At 35.0% G+C, this 17,158-nt stretch overlaps 1 protein-coding gene across 6 annotated transcripts in view; it reads right to left on the bottom strand.

The window, feature by feature from the left end:
- Positions 1–16,377, bottom strand: part of LOC138710190 (uncharacterized) — a 231,493-nt gene extending 215,116 nt beyond the window's left edge. For 2 of the 6 annotated variants that reach the window (XM_069840835.1, XM_069840836.1), the window contains exon 1: positions 15,834–16,096. In XM_069840835.1, coding sequence (XP_069696936.1) covers positions 15,834–15,968 — 135 coding nt within the window. In that variant the 5' untranslated portion in view covers positions 15,969–16,096. Of the gene's footprint in view, positions 1–15,833; positions 16,097–16,230 lie in introns of those variants that run through there. The other 4 variants (XM_069840832.1, XM_069840837.1, XM_069840833.1 and 1 more) reach the window with 4 other exon arrangements.
- Positions 16,378–17,158: the final 781 nt, after the last annotated feature.

The raw sequence follows: 17,158 nt of genomic DNA on the forward strand, positions 1-17,158 counted from the left end.
CAGTCATCTGAAGTAACCTTGCAAAATGACCGTTTCATCAGGTGGCCACTTGATTGAAGTTAATATGCTCCATGAATCAAGCATGACAAAACTGACTTCGATCGACTTTTGGTGGTTTCAATGATTTGCTTATAATTTAAGATGGTTCTTTTCCACTTGCAGCCTTAAAATTAAAAGAGCAGAGTTAGTCTGTCTTTTGCCAAGTTTTCCCCTTTACACTCTTCTTTCTTAAAACTTAAAAATTTGTTACAGCGGGACCTGTCTCGTCAATATTGTAAATGTTTGAGTTCATATCCCGCAGGAATTAAAGGAAGTTTGTTTTTTCCTTGTCCAACATCAAAGGGTGAAACATTACCTCTTTCACCCAACATAGAACGAATTCCAATGTTACGCTGTTTTCTAAAGCACTCTAACCATCCACTGCTAGCAACAAAATTGTTTACATTGAGTTTTTTGGCAATTTCAAGAGCTTTCTCTTGAATCATAGGCCCACTTACTGGAAATTTCTTTGTCTTCGCACATTTAAACCATTCATAAACGAAATCGTTTACATCACTAAACATAGATTCTCTCTGCCTATTTTGGCCATCAAGCTAACCTAAAACATACTGCAACATTTTCGATAGAAAATGTCGGTGTTTCAATTCTTAAAAAAACGAGTAAGAATTTACAGCTGTATGACGTTGGAGTGAAAAGTGACAAAAGTCATAAAACAATAACCAATCTGCCTGGAGAAGTGGAGGGTGTACTGCTGTACAGTTAACTATTGTCCCTGTGATATCGCATCCTATCCTCTAATCATTGACAAAATAGGCCATACAGTATCCGTGAAAAGATTTTCTGATTTGACAGTGGCCATTATAAACAAGTTTCCATCCAAATAGACTGCTGACTGGCACATAAGGTGGCTGTTTAATAAAGAGAAAATTTATGTTGTTCTTATAGAAAATTCATTCGGTTCTGGAGAAAATTGATCTTTCAGCCAGGTGACCACTTAAATGAAGTGACAGCAAAGGCAGGTTTCACTGTACATAAACTGACTGGTATCTAATTCCCTAATAAAAGCAAAATGATATGATGTAATGAAAGCAAATAAGCCAACAAGAAAAAAATAACATTGGACCAAACACCATCAGAATATTGCCACACTCCTCTCTGTCTTTCACCATACCACCCAGATCTGAACTCAATGAATTAAGTTAATCTGAGCGAATGTTAAGACCTAAGTAGAAAGCTAGAATAGCAGCTTAAGTGACGTGAAACAGTTGTGCCTCCAAAGATTCGAATGGGAAAATGTATTTCGACATATTTCTGAAATACAACATTATCACAGAAAAATATCATTGCAGAAAACTACATATAAAGAATTCCAGTATTCTCACACAGATAATGGTATCGAAAGCATGACAACAGAGAGCTCATAAAAGATGAATATCCGTGAGAGAAGAGTTAGAATATGCATGAGTGATCGAAGATTTACTGTATCTATAGTTTAAAAACGGTTTGTGCAAAGTGACAGGACAACATTTAGTTCTGCAATTAGCTATACATGCAAGTTTTTGGAAGTGGTTGTCCACGACAATTTGGAACTATATATTTCCTTATGATCCACCTATGGTCTCTACAGTCTGTGACAAAGACATCAACTGACCTTGCACTGGTGAGTAACTCGCCCTAAAGTTCAGATTAACAAAATTTATCTGTCAAAATCACTTGCACCAACTGTAATTAAGTTATGGTTACTACGAATTTGGCAGAGGAGTGGTTAGTATATGAATCAAATTAAATAGCGGTAATTTGATAGAAAACATTAGTCAATATGATGGAAATCAATGACATCGAAGATCAGTGACAGGTTAGGTTTGGTTTGTTCAGATTTTTAGTATGCCTTACATAGGCCTATATATACAAAGGAACAGGGGATTTTAATTTTGTTGTTGGAAGTACACGGATTGTTTTAGTAGGCTTAGGTAGGTTAAGATTCATTGTCATTGTTTAGCCTGATTATTGCAATTTATTACACATGGTGCACTGGACTGGTAAGCAACGAGGATTTCCTGTTGAATCTTTTTATCTAAATGGTTAATGAGCAGAAGCTCCTCATAGGGAGTTTCACCACCACTTTCAACTCTGTTGTCATCATCTTGTGCCCTCTTCACATGTGATTAAAACCTGAGTTCGCAATTTAGAAGAAACAGGCTCAGTACTAAAGATAAAACCTCCAAGTAAAGAAAAAAACTGTCAATGGCCGTGTGCAAACTGTTAATGCAGCTCGTTATGTGATAATGATTCAAAATTTTTTAAGTAGTCAAATGAAAAGAAATTTTCGTATCAACAGATTAACTTGGTTCCAGCAAGATGGTGCAACAACACATACTGCAGCCATCTCTATGACTGAAATGCGAAATTTGTTTGGGAATCAGGTCATATCGAGAAATGGAGACATTTCTGGCCTGCACAATACCCCAATTTAAATTCATGTGATTTATTTTTATGAGGGTATCTAAAAAGTAAGGTATATGCATAGAGTTAGTATAATATAGAGAGAGTCTATAGCTGCGCAGAAGGCTACTGAGGGGTATAAACATCGAAACATGGACGAGTCACGTGACTTTGGGACGAAAGCAGCCAATTTCTGTTGACTGACATAGGCATGTAATTATTTTTTTCTTAGGAAATACTGTGATTTTTTCGATCTAGCACAATAAGTAGAAATATTACGTTGTTCCTATTGTACTTAGGTATAATGAAGTTCACTGATTGTCTAAACTCCCGCTATTCATCTGAGAATATATTATTATTTATTAAACTTCATGCCCAGACACCTTGGACTTGGTATAAGACCATTGGTCCGCTTACTTTCCAATTTAATTCACCTCCAGACTTGTATTCAAAATTTTTCATGTTGCTGCATTATTAATACGGCAACAGTTCATCGTAATATCAGTCTTTGTGTAAAACACATGCTGGTGAAGAATTAATGGAAAGGAGACTGTGACCTGATGTATCATTATAAGGAGAGGGACAAATTGAACAGTTATGTATTATTTATACGATAATAATAATAATAATAATAATAATAATAATAATAATAATAATAATAATATCGAATATATGTGTCGCTTAGAATTAAATCAAATTGCACTTTAACCAAAAATCTGAAAATAGTGCAGTTTGGCTTAAAATGGTGATTTTGCTACTAAAGTTAAGGTAGGTAAATTGCAATTTGACTTCAAACGAGCAGTTTATCACATTCCCTGCAAAATTCTGGACTGAAACATGTCACAATTTAGAGAAAGGGGAGTTTGATTCCAGGCGAATCATATACACTATAATGAAACTAGTTTATTTTTTTTTTTTAGTAGGTTATTTTACGACGCTTTATCAACAGCTTAGGTTATTTAGCATCTGAATGAGACGAAGGTGATAATGCTGGTGAAATGAGTCTGGGGTCCAACACTGAAAGTTAGCCAGCATTTGCTCATATTGGGTTGAGGGAAAACCCCAGAAAATACTTCAACCAGGTAACTTTCCCCGACCAGGAATCGAACCCGGGCCACCTGGTTTCACAGCTAAATTCGCAAACCGTTACTCCACAGGTGTGGACGAAACTAGTTTATGATAATCTTATAACTACTCCATAGCCCTACTCTTAATGCCTTGTTAAATGAAAAATATTTTTCACTACCCTACTTACTGATTATTGTAATGCGACAAGATATCTACACAATTATATAGTATTTTTTTTTTGTAACCTACAGCAGTGCAAAGTTTATAATTTCACTTTCTCTTCTCAGCAACTATAAACAGAAATTTACCCAATATTTTCAAACTATTTTCACTTACAGTTCAGCATTATTTCTTTTATGCCATTCTGTTGTTTAGTTTCAGGATTTTCTTTTTTTATAAATAATAAACGATTTTCTGAAATTTTGAGCGTCCTTTAGGCTACGTTTATTCTTATACTGGTATGGAATTTTACAAACTGTAAAATTTGAGAATGTGTGTCACGTTATTAAGTCAGTACTGATAATTTTCTCGTGAACATAATCAAAGAAGAGGATTTATCGATATCTTGAAAAAATCATGAACATAATATTGGATTTACTAATCCATTTTTGTTTCTACTGGAAAGTAGTTTTTTTTTAATTGGGTTATTTTACGACGCTGTATCAACATCTAGGTTATTTAGCGTCTGAATGATATGAAGATGATAATGCCGGTGAAATGAGTCCAGGGTCCAGTACCGAAAGTTACCCAGCATTTGCTCCTATTGGGTTGAGGGGAAAAACCCGGAAAAACCTCAACCAGGTAACTGGAAAGCAGCCTTAACCATATCATTAATATACTAAAAAAATAATGGCTAATACTGAACACTCTTGAGTAATTTGTAACATCAATAAGATTTTAGGACTAAAAAAAAATGGATTACTTGAGAAGGGGAAAATTCACTAAAGAAATATATTCGTACAATAAAAATATGCACGTAGTATACAACACCCAGTATAGGGAATGAACCTACAGTTTTGTTGTTTTAAATGTTATATTTTTGTCTTTTGTTTATAAATAGAAGGTGTCTATGCTCAGTAATTCATTTCGAACTTAGAAATTAGAAGAACTAAAGAAAAGTTGGGATCAAGGAAGATTAAAAGCAAAAAAACTCGTAAAAATCTTCAGAACTGAAAGAAAAAATCAGCAATATTTTTTAAAAGTATCATGGAAGAGAAAAATAAATTTTGGAATAAATTTCTAAAAACTATAAAAATTGAGAATAAATGATGATGATAAATCATTTAGTTTATGCGAGATTTAGAAACTAAGTCTTCAACATGACATTTACAAGTGATGTTACATGTGTGCGATACTTAAGAATGGAACAATATGTTTCCTTCTTTCAGGTACAGTGAAACTTCCCAATAGCGGACACCGCCGGGGAAAAATTAAATGTCCTTTATTGATCGTTAGTACGTACTGTATACAGTACATTAAAATTTCTCATACATATTCAACACCATATTTTACAGTACAGTACAGTAGACAGTGAGATTGTTTACAGCATTCATCCAGAGAGAAATCGTACCAGTATATGTTTTGTAAATGAAATAAACATCAGTCACTGTACCACTTCACCTTACACAAAGAAATCTAGAATTGTTGATTGTTTATTGTGAATTTTGGATATCTTAGTTTCAATATGCATCAGTAGTTCAGAAGTCATTTTGAGTCCCTCTGCATCATTCTTCTGAAGAAAAAACTGCTTCAACTGTTGGGCATGTTCCATAGCCTCACTGAAATTAACCATGAGCATTCCTCTTCTTCCCCTCCTGCTCCTTCTTCTTCTCCATCACTATGGTCACTGGGGTACACTGTCGCTGATTGCTGCATGGAGTTATGAGATCTGCAACATTAGTACTCTGGTCCTCTGTTGAAGCATTTTCATCAATTGTAACGTAATCTGATCCCTCTTTTCCATAAACCATCAAAAGTTCATTTAGTTGGGCTACATTTTCAGTGGTGTCAGTGTTGGTTGAGTTGGAAGTTTCATAGAAAGAAAATCCAGCTTTAAGAAAGCAGTTTCGAACAGTTTGAGGTATGATTTTCTTAATAGAGGATGATATCCATAGAACAGCATCAAGGACATTGATACTGACCGATAGCTGGCTGCCGTCTCCATATTAGCCAAAATATCTTACAACACACCGATGATAGTGAACCTTGAAATTCTTTATTATGCCCTGATCAAGTGGTTGGCAGGCTGATGTTGTGTTGGGTGGAAAGAATACCAGTTTTATGTTTTCCAATGCAATATCAGGGTGAGATGAAGCATTGTCTAAAAACAAAATGATATTTCTCTTCTGTCTTCCCATCTTCCTGTCTAATTTGCCAATCCATTCTGTCATCAGGTTTCGAGTCATCCAAGCTTTGTGATTTGAGTGCCACTCTATATAGCCATTCAGTTTACGTCGACTCCTTTAAAGTACCTTGGCCTCTGCGCCTTTCTGATAATTAATGGTGTTTCAAACTCACCTCTCATATTTACACATAGCATTACTGTTAACCTCTCTTTAGAAATTTTACCACCACTACATTTTTCACTCTTCAAACACATTGTTTTGTCTGGCAAAGCTCGAAAAAAAAAAAAAAAAAAAGACCCGTTTCATCACAGTTGAAAACGTCTCTCTCATCAAACCCTTCACAAATATCAATAAGTTTACTTTTCCAGTCAGATGCAATTTCTGGATCAACAGAAGCAGATTCACCACATACACTTTTGTAGGAAATATTGTGTCATGACCGAAACTTGTCTAGCCAACCACCCAAAGCTTTAAAATTAGAATAACCCAACTTTTTTGCGGTTTCTAAGGCTTTCTCTCTAATCAAGGTCCCAGATAAAGGATCTTAATTGCTCTAGCACGACAGAACCATTCATATGTTAAATTGTTAATGGAAAGCCCCTCAGTTTTAGGAAAAGCTCTTTTTGTGTTCTCATAAATTTGCATTCTCAGTGTATGATTTTAAAATAACATCCTTGTTTCTCAAAATTTCATTAACCTGAGTTTTTCCACATTGAACTTTGTGGCCAGCTCACAAACACTTAATTTCTCCTTCTCACTATGCTTTACAATATCCACTTTCCCTTTTAGTGACAAATGTTTACGTTTTTGTGACATTTTTAATGTGACTGTACTTCCAAACACTCAACTTGACAAACTAAGAAAGAGTTGTTCTCCAATGCTGGCCTTTGGCAACAAAGCCATTAGCGCTCTTGCTCTCCAATATTTCTCTGTGGTGAATCTATCAGGTAGAACTTCACAGGTTTGCAGATGTTCTGCAGTCATTTCTTCTTCTTTATGACATAGAGGACAATTAGGATTCGTGTAAATTCCTATTTCATGCAAGTGTTTGGCCAAATAATCATGTTCTGTAAGCAGTCTGAATTTTGCTACTGCCGTTTTAGTGGGATTTCTGGAATAATTTCTGTTTTCCTTATTAAAATGTTCCATTTTTTATCTTCGGCTTTGTTACATAGTGCTTGGTTTTGCTTGATTTTATATTTGTTTTTAATTAGTCTTTTCATGAATTGAAAAGGTAGGCTTTTATTTGTATTCTGAATTAAATTGGAGCCTTTTCTGGCAAGAAAATCAGCAGTTTCATTTCCAGCAATTCCGCAATGTGCAGGTATCCATTGCAATTGAATTCTTTTCTGTAGTTTTTGAAGTTGTTGAATCATTTTGTGACATTCTTTAATTTGGAGTGACATCATTTTATATGAATTTATTGCGTATAATGCTGCTTTAGAATCAGAGAGTATGACAGCATTTTGAAATTTATCTATCCTGTATAGTAGGTGTTGGAGTGAGATATGAATAGCCATTATTTCTGCATCAAAATTTGTTGTATAGTATCCTGCTGGTTGACAAAATGAGAATAACGCACACGTAATTCCTGATCCTGAGTTGTTATCGATAGTAGACCCATCTGTGTAGATATGTAACCATTCTTCTGGTGGGTATCTATTGTTCAAGCTTCCAATGCTAGTGCTTTTAGTACAGGTTTGGAAGTTTCAGATTTTGTAACTGGTTCTTCTAAATCTAGCTGAATATTAATTGGTTCGAAGGTTAGAGGGTTTTCTCTGGTTAAAATGTTTTCTTTAGATTTAGGGAGATTCAATTCTGTTTTTATTTCCGTGACTTTGGACAGGAAACTTGTTTGTGTTTTCAACTTGGTTGGTTGTAACAGTCTTTTTTCTCATTTTGTTGTTGTTAACCATAGCATTTTTTCATGGTGTGTTAGTGCCTGCTCCTCTAGAGTTAGACATATTGTAGGGTTCTTGGTTAAGGCTTGCTCATGTACAGTATCACAAGTAACAACTGTGCTGCTTACCTTCAATAAAGTACAAGAACGTTCAAATGCACGATAATGATTGTTGCAAAGAATTCTGTTAGAATTCCATTTAAGTTACAACCTTTTTTTTTTCCTTTTTTTTCTTTCACGCTGTCCGTTATTTGGAAGTTTTAATTGTTGTTGGAGATACATTTCAGTGTCCGCGTCTGTTATTGAGAATGTCCGCTATTTGGAAGAATTTTATCATAAGGGCCAATGTTATTCTGCAGGGGAATTTCAAAATGTCCGCTGTTGAGAGGAGTCCGCTATTGGGAAGTGTCCGTTAAGGAGTTTCACTGTATTTTTCTTTGCATCCATAGCAACAGCAGTAGTTCGCCATCACTGTGGCTGTAATTAGTACATAATAACATTAATAACTCATTATCTTACTTTGAATACATTTAATTAATGAATCACTAGTAAGACCCCACGTATGAACACACTACAGAATTACCTGCAGCACACCAGTAAGACCCCACGTATGAACAAACTACAGAATTACCTGCAGCACACCAAAGTCACGTGACTTACGTTTTCAATGTTGAGCGCTCTACCTACACAAACTCTATGGGTATATGCAAACAAACCACGAAGCATTGAACAACTGAAGACAAAAATTCATGAAGAAATTTCAAACATCACAGTCGAAATGTTGCAAAGTGTAATGAGAAACTTCAAGGACCAATTACATGAATGTATGCATATTGGTGGAGGGCGTTTGAAGGATGTCATTTTCAAGAAGTATGGTTACATGCAATGACAAGGCACACCAAAAGCATGAACAAACAAAACCTAACCTCTCACTAATCCTCGATTGACAAACGTTTTCTACCGAATTAGGCCTGTACCTAAATAGTATATCTGCATAATAGTAGTAGTAGTTGTAATAATAACAGTAGTTTACATTACACAGGCAATTTGGCAGTTCAGAAGTAGACCTAATGAATGAACGTACACCGAAATGTATACGAATGTAATGAATTTGGGTATTTACAATGTTTTTTTTTAAGTAGGTTATTTCACGATGCTGTATCAATATCTTAGGTTATTTAGAGTCTGAATGATATGAAGGTGATAATGCCGGTGAAATGAATCCGGGGCCCAGCACCGAAAGTTACCCAGCATTTGTTCAAGTTGGGTTGAGGGAAAACCCCGGAAAAAACCCCAACCAGGTAACTTGCCCCAACCAGGATTCGAACCCTGGCCACCTGATTTCGCGGCCAGCTGTGCTAACCGTTACTCCACAGGTGTGGACTACAATGTTTTACACAGCTTTTATACACCAACTGTAAATATCATGTTATGTGGTGATTTTAATTTGAATTGTTATCAGCCTTCAAAAGATTTTATTGATTTTAGTAACTTGCTATCTGTTTTTGGTCTTGAGCATAGAGTTCAATGTTCTATGCGTGTATCTGAAAGTAGTGCTACTATGATCAATAATATTTTTACCAAGGTTGCAGCAAAGGATACCTCTGTGTCATTGACAATATGTTTTCTGATCATCGTACTATTCTATATGAACTTTATTGTAAAGATGTATTTATAAATAATTTTGCATATCCTAAAAGAATTTTTAATTTAACCAATTGTGAGACATTTTTAAATATGGTGGCAGGTGAGAATTGGATTGATGTCTTTCAACTCTCTCATTTCTCTGATAAGTTTAGTTATTTTTATAAAGTATTAATGTATTATTTTAACTTATGTTTTCCTGTCAAATTGTGTAAATCTTCTGAATCCTCTAGATACTGGGTTAATAACGAAGTCAAATATTCAAGCATGTATCTTAAGAAATTATTTTTTCTATCTAAAGTTTATCCAGAATTTGATATTGTTTATAAAGATGCTAAACGTAATCATAGAATATTGGTCAATAACACCAAAGTCATTACTATAGTACTATGTTGGATAATGCACTGAATAAAGGTAGTATGGCTTGGAATATAATTAATAAGGTAACAAATCGTCATAATATATATGAAAATATTACTTTGAAAATTGATGACGTTATTACGAAAAATCCTAAAAAAATAGTTTATAATTTTAACAACTTTTTTAAAGAAGCTCCAGCACAAGTTATTTCTCACTTGAATGGTTTTAATTTTGAACACAATGCTACTAATTTTAAGTCTAGTGACAAATCCATGTATTTCAGTGAGTTTTCAGAGTCCTGAAGTTCATAAAATTATAAAAACTAAACTTAAACGCAAATTTTCATCTGGTCCTGATGATCCTGATGATTTTCCCTCTATGTTAATTATTACAAGTAGTGAGTTTATAATTAAACCACTTACATATCTTATTAACATGTCTTTCTGTTCAGGCATATTTCCAACTGAATTAAAACTTAATATAGTCATTCCAATCTTTAAAAAATCTGACAAATTGAAAGTGGAAAATTATAGACCCACTGCAATTGGCAATACCATTTCTAAGGTTTTTGAATAGTGCATGTTAGACAGACTACTCAAGTACCTGGACAGGTTTAATATTTTAGTCAATAACCAACATGGTTTCAGACCCTCAAAGTCCACTAATACTGCAATCTACAGCGTATTCAATGAAATTTTGTCTGCTCTTGATAATGGTAAGCCTCCTGTTGGAATTTTTTGTGATCTTAGCAGAGCTTTTGACTGTGTGAATCATAACCTTCTTCTGGCTAAGCTTGAAAGATACGGTATCTGTGGGATAGTATTAAAATGGTTTGCCTTTTATCTTCAAAACATATCAATATGTGAAAATACTACACAAGGATCATAAAGTAAATAATTATACTAATAAATATAGATCCAAGAATGTATATATTGATGTAGATGTCCATCAGGGCTCTGTTTTGGGCCCTGTATTGTTTCTTTTACAGTAGAACCTCTATTATCCGTGGTAATGAATGGTTAATCGAAAAAATCGGATAATCCGTACCATGAAAGATTTTGTAATTTCCGCCATTGTCTTGTATTTAACTCTCTATGTAGTGGATCAGAAGTTAACTAATTTAAGACTGGTTGTCAACGACGGGTTTTTAAGGGACAAGAAAGCTTTTTGTAATGACTGTCTCAGGAAAGATAGGAATAAATGAGGCCTCATGTTGTAGATTTACATACTTTTTACACTTTATCCTTGTTCTTTTTTATTAACTCGCGCAGTTGTAACTCGTATTCTGCCGCAAGATGAGCCACAGTTTCTCTTTCTCAAACCATTCAATTATTTCCATTTTTCTTCGATTCTTAGCACACCACGTTTTCTGTTAACACTCGTGGAACACATTTTATATAGGCCTACAAGTTATATTATAGAATGTCAATTCGAACAGCAGACAATGTTATGTAACGATAAAGGCATGTAATAACACTCTCTAGCAAAAACATATGTAGAATCTACTAATATTATGTACAAAACAGATCTTCATATAAGTTATTTATTTATGAAGAAGAAAAAAAAGAGCGAGAAAGGCAGTCGGATAATCCGCCAGTCGGTTAATAGGGTGACGGATAATCGGGGTTCTAGTGTATATATAAACGATTTACCCATGTATTTAAGAAATTATTTTATGTGTATGTATGCCGATGATACTTCTGTTATTGTTAAAGATGCAAATGAACTGGACTTAGAGACAACCTGTTGTGAACTGTTAAAAGATCTCATCAAAACATGGTTTGATAGCAATCTGCTTTACTTGAATGTTAATAATATTGGATATATTCACTTTCACAATTCCCAAAAAAAAAAAAATTTTGAAGGACATTAGTATTTCTATTCAAGATCAATACTTACGTAAATGGGAAACTACTCAATTTTTGGGCGTTACATTTGATGATTGTATTGGAGACCCCCATTGTATAAGTTTAATTTCTAAACTCAACAGTATTTTTTTATCAAATCAGAATTTTGATGACTATAATTAATAATGATTTATTAATGTCTTTTTATTTTGCACAAGTAGTCAAGGCTTTCATATGACAATTGTTTTTGGGGATCTGGAACCATGTTGATTGACATTTTTAAGGCTCAAAAGCATACTGTCAGGTGCATAGCAGATGCTGACAATAGGACCTCCTGAAGGGAATATTTTTTAAAGTATAATATTCTCAGTGTTTATGGTATATATATTTTTAATGTATTGCAATTAATTTATTCAAATCTTTCTGATTTCCAGCAAAGTAGTGACTTTCATACTTATGATACTCGTAACAAAAATAGTTTAATTATTCCAGTACACTATCTTACATATATCAGCAAAACTCATATGGTCTCTGGTATTAAAATTTGCAATAGCTTGCCTTAGGATATAAAATATACAAATAATACTCTTAAATTGAGGAGTTATATAAAAAATAAATTAATACATTTGTGTCCCTACAGTCTAGAGGATGCACACATGGGCCCTTGAACTGAATAATGTATTTTATATTTGACATATTTTAATTTTAATGTATTAATGTATTTTATTGACAATGCCTATGCATATATGCCTTTGACAATAAAGATCCATCCATCCATCCATCCATCCGGGATTCATTTATTATAGGATATCGCTTAATTTTCGTCAAGTTTGACAAACGATGACGTCACAACATGGCGGTAGTTACGTCACAACATGCCAGACGTAAACCAACATGACGAGTAAATAAAACTATCTAAAAAGCAATAATCACAAAAATTGACGATATCCCAATCTGGAACAGAGCCCATCCGCTCTTATCCAAAATAGGATATCAGCAAAACAATTTCACAACATCCCATTCTGGAATACAACCCATCCGTTCTTATTCAAAATAGGATCTCAACATGGTCCCATAGGTGAAAATTCGGCAATTAGACACTATACACGGCAGAGAAAACGCACTTATATCAATGAATTCACAGTATTCGACGTCATGTCACTGAGATATCACCTCAACTAACCCACTAACCTTCTCACATACATCGACGTGATGTCACTGAGATATCACCTCAACTAACCCTATAACCACAGTCTACTATATACAGTCACAAAGTTTGAGTTTTGAGGGTGCTAGAAACAATAGACTGTGACGGTACTATTTTGCATTGCCTGTAATGAAGCGATATTAGCAATCCTAGTGGTGAGCAACTATCTAATGTTTGCATATTTAGTACATATTGAGCTTCGCGACTGCATATACTAGACTGTACTATAACTTTCTCACATACGGTACATCGACCTCATGTCACTGAGCTATCACCTCAACTAACCCTCTAACCTTCTCACATATATCGACCTCATGTCACTGAGATATCACCTCAACTAACCCACTAACCTTCTCACATACGTCGACCTCATGTCACTGAGACATCACCTCAACTAACCCTCTAACCTTCTCACATACATCGACCTCATGTCACTGAGATATCACCTCAACTAACCCTCTAACCTTCTCACATACGTCGACCTCATGTCACTGAGACATCACCTCAACTAACCCTCTAACCTTCTCACATACATCGACCTCATGTCACTGAGATATCACCTCAACTAACCCACTAACCTTCTCACATACGTAGACCTCATGTCACTGAGACATCACCTCAACTAACCCATTAACCTTCTCACATACATCGACCTCATGTCACTGAAATATCACCTCAACTAACCCTCTAATCTTCTCACATACGTCGACCTTGTTCAGCCCTCCGTTTCACTCCTCTTGGGCCAGCAACACACTCCACAGCCAAACAAATCACCAGTAGCACAACTGCTCACGAATTGAACAAATAATAAAAGATTTACACACCATCCAAACACATGCTTTACCAGTACACCATTCAAACCTCATCAGTACCAACCACCAATAAAATTTACACTTATACCAACCTAGCCACAGAAATCCACAGCAACCTCTATATTTACCAGCAAACCCTACTAACCGATGACGTCAAACTTATGACATCATCCCATTCCCCAATCTAGCCAACATAATATTCTCATAAACATACTACCGATATCCTATAGTCATATAGACCCAAACATTCTTTTCTAAAGCGTTACCATGTTAAGCTTCAAATGTACTTACATCTTTGGGTTGTAGTCGAGTCATATGTATTGTACGAGAAAAAAAATTGAGTGCCGACGCCAATTTCACACCAAAATAAAAGGGTTGAAAGTTGTGAAAGTGCTCGCAGGGCAAAAAGGTGCAGGTAGGCAGGACCGTTCGAGCGAGATGAAAGGGACAGGCGGCATGTAGGGAAAGCACATGCATCTCATTTCTGTGTGTTTCCTTACTGATTCACAGAGAAAAGGCGAATTTTCGTAAGGTCGAATCAGAATTCGGTTCTAGGTTAGTTTAGGCTTTTGGTATTTCTTGGAGGAAAGGGCACATTCTTAGACAAATAAGAGTATATGCAAGTCATAGCAAAAGCCTAACCTAACCTGTCACTGATTCAACCAAAACTAGTTTTCGTAAGGTTGACATTAGAGTCAGGTTAGGTTAGGCCTAATGAATGTATGTACACCGAAATGTATACGAATGTAACGAATTTGGGTATATGAAAGAAAAAATTCTTTACTATAGCGTTACCATGTTAAGCTTCAAATGTACTTACATCCTTGGGTTACAGTCGAGTCATACATATCGTACGAAAAAAAAAATTGAATGTCGACGCCAATTTCACACCAAACATAAGGATCGAAAGTTCTTGTGAAAGTGCTCGCTGGGCAAAGAGGTGCAGGTAGGTGGGATCGTTCGAGCGAGATGAAAGGGACAGACGGCAGGTAGGGAAAGCACATGCATCTCATTTCCGTGCGTTTCCTTACTGATTCACAGAAGATTCTTGGAAGAAAAAGCACATTCTCAGACAAATGAGACTATATGCAAGTCATAGCAAAAGCCCAACCTAACATGTCGCTAATTCGACCAAAACTAGTTTTCGTAAGGTTGACATCAGTGTTGGGTTATGTTAGATTAGGTTAGATTAGATTAAGTTAGTTTAGGCGGTGAATCTTTCTTATGTCCCAGCCACTAATAAATAAATAAAAAATACCTTGAAAATGCCTTGGCTTTAAAGCATTGAGTAGTAGATAATAATTGATGTGATCACTGAGAGAGCTGTAAGCCTACCCAGCCCATCCTAAATACGTACCTTACTTATATACGAAAATCGTCGTGCGTGAACGAAGAATACCGTCATATTTCTTTAATGTAACATTGGGGGGAAAATTTTAGAACACGGATTGCACATACCAAATTATGTCTTAAAATACTAAAATGAGCAGATTTGTCTGAGTTTGTCGAATGCGCATCATTATATATAGCAACCTATATTGTAACTCACCTCATTGTATATATGTATTTTATTATCCAATTTAATAAACCCTATTTCACCCTGAGGTATATTAGGGTTATAGTTGGTATCAAAATACATATTTTATAAGCAATAAACAATAATAAAATTATAATACAAAATTTGTGGTCAAGGTTACAATTTACATGAATTATGTACAAGAATGCACCTTAATGAAAGAATGGGTCGTTTCATAAAGCCTCAAGGCATGTCTCTATATTTATATCTAATGGTTATAGGAAGAAATATATATATATATATATATATATATATATATATATATAATAGCTATTAAACATGTTATTTTAGAAGCAATAAATAGCTATACTAAGAGATGGCTTAAAATTTACGAATTAATACATTATTTAGTAACAACAATTGGCAATAATCAGGTATTACAAGAAATGACTCAAAATTAGAAATCAAATGCACCCTTATATTTAGGGAATGTAAATACATTTGTATATTAACATGGTAACGCAATAGTAAAGAAATACCCAATAGAAATTACCTAAATTATTGCCAATCGAATAATACAAACACGCACAAATGTCAAAAATATGCATTTTACCTGGACTGGCACTCATCTCTCTTCGTTGTATAGTCTACGTTATATTTTCTAAACAATAATAAATGACAACTGTCTTCACCTGAGAAATACGTTGCACCAATTCATTCCATAATTTACAAACTTGCTCACACCGTGCAAGTGATTTGCCATCTAAATGTGAGAAAACAACTTCTAAAACTTCAGGATGCAGTCGTGGAACTTCGCTCTCAGTCATATTTATTTTCTTCGCCTTTTCTTCCTATGACACGTAAATACTCATTAACAAATGTTTCGTTTGTCTAAGCAGATACATCAATTTTACTGCACTGAATTATTATCATCATCATCATCATCATCATCAGTGTTGCCAACACATAAATTATATTCCCGTCAGTAAAGCACCTGGAAATCCGTCAGAATCCGTCAAAATTAAAAAAGGACCGACACAATACACCTACTTATATATAAATAAAAAAGCAAATTTTAACACAACTTACCAATCTTGATTAAAGTAATAATTCAACCACATCATCTGCCTCTAGTTCTGCAGTTGATGTGCTGGGTTGGTCTACGCTGCGGTACGCTGCCATTGTGCCAGTTTGGTTGAGAACATCGTCTGGTAGGGTATAGTCATGACCAAAGACGTTATATAGTATACTAGACTCACACAGAGCGCTGGTGTGCTGTCCAAAATTGAAACCAGTCTGCGCATGTTTACGCCGCCATGCTACTGGTAGAAATAGAGCGGTAAACACAATTGTTCGTTTTGTCTCTGGTGTTTTTAGTGAACAATTTGAAAGTAATGGCAATAGAATTTTGAAAGATGATAAATATTATCGCCGCCGACTCATGCTTAACATGTCGGCATCATACAATAACGTGCGGTGTGCTTTTAAAACAATTTTGCCGACCGATTGTTGCTCTGTAGGTTTCACTCTAAGCGTCACGTCTACTTCCTCGATAAGAATAAGCACTAGTTTGTTATATTGTTAAATGGCTATTATTAGTATAATTATTATATCATATACGAGTACGCTGGCTTTCTTAACTCTTAATAATAACTCTTTAATAATAATTTTTAATCACATACCTTAATGTTCGTCCTCAGCACAAGACATTGCAATCTCGGTTTTAGTCCACGTGGATTAGACAAGTAAGTGTCATTTAATAATGGAAGCAGCTTATTGGCTGCAATATTGAAATTGAGACGAGTGATTGGAGCGGCGACACAAGAAATTGAAAACAATAATGCAATTAAATTTCAAAGACCTGCCGAATGTTATGCACGAGGCCGCTCAAAGACCTGCCGAATGTTAACCACGAGAGCGCGGCGATAATACTAACCCTGTTTAATTTTCCAAGCCATTTGCAAAAGGTACGATATAATATTATCTCTGTTGTTACAATATCAATATCATTAAAAAT

Source organism: Periplaneta americana, chromosome 12 (assembly GCF_040183065.1).
Source record: "Periplaneta americana isolate PAMFEO1 chromosome 12, P.americana_PAMFEO1_priV1, whole genome shotgun sequence".
Taxonomy (NCBI): domain Eukaryota; kingdom Metazoa; phylum Arthropoda; class Insecta; order Blattodea; family Blattidae; genus Periplaneta; species Periplaneta americana.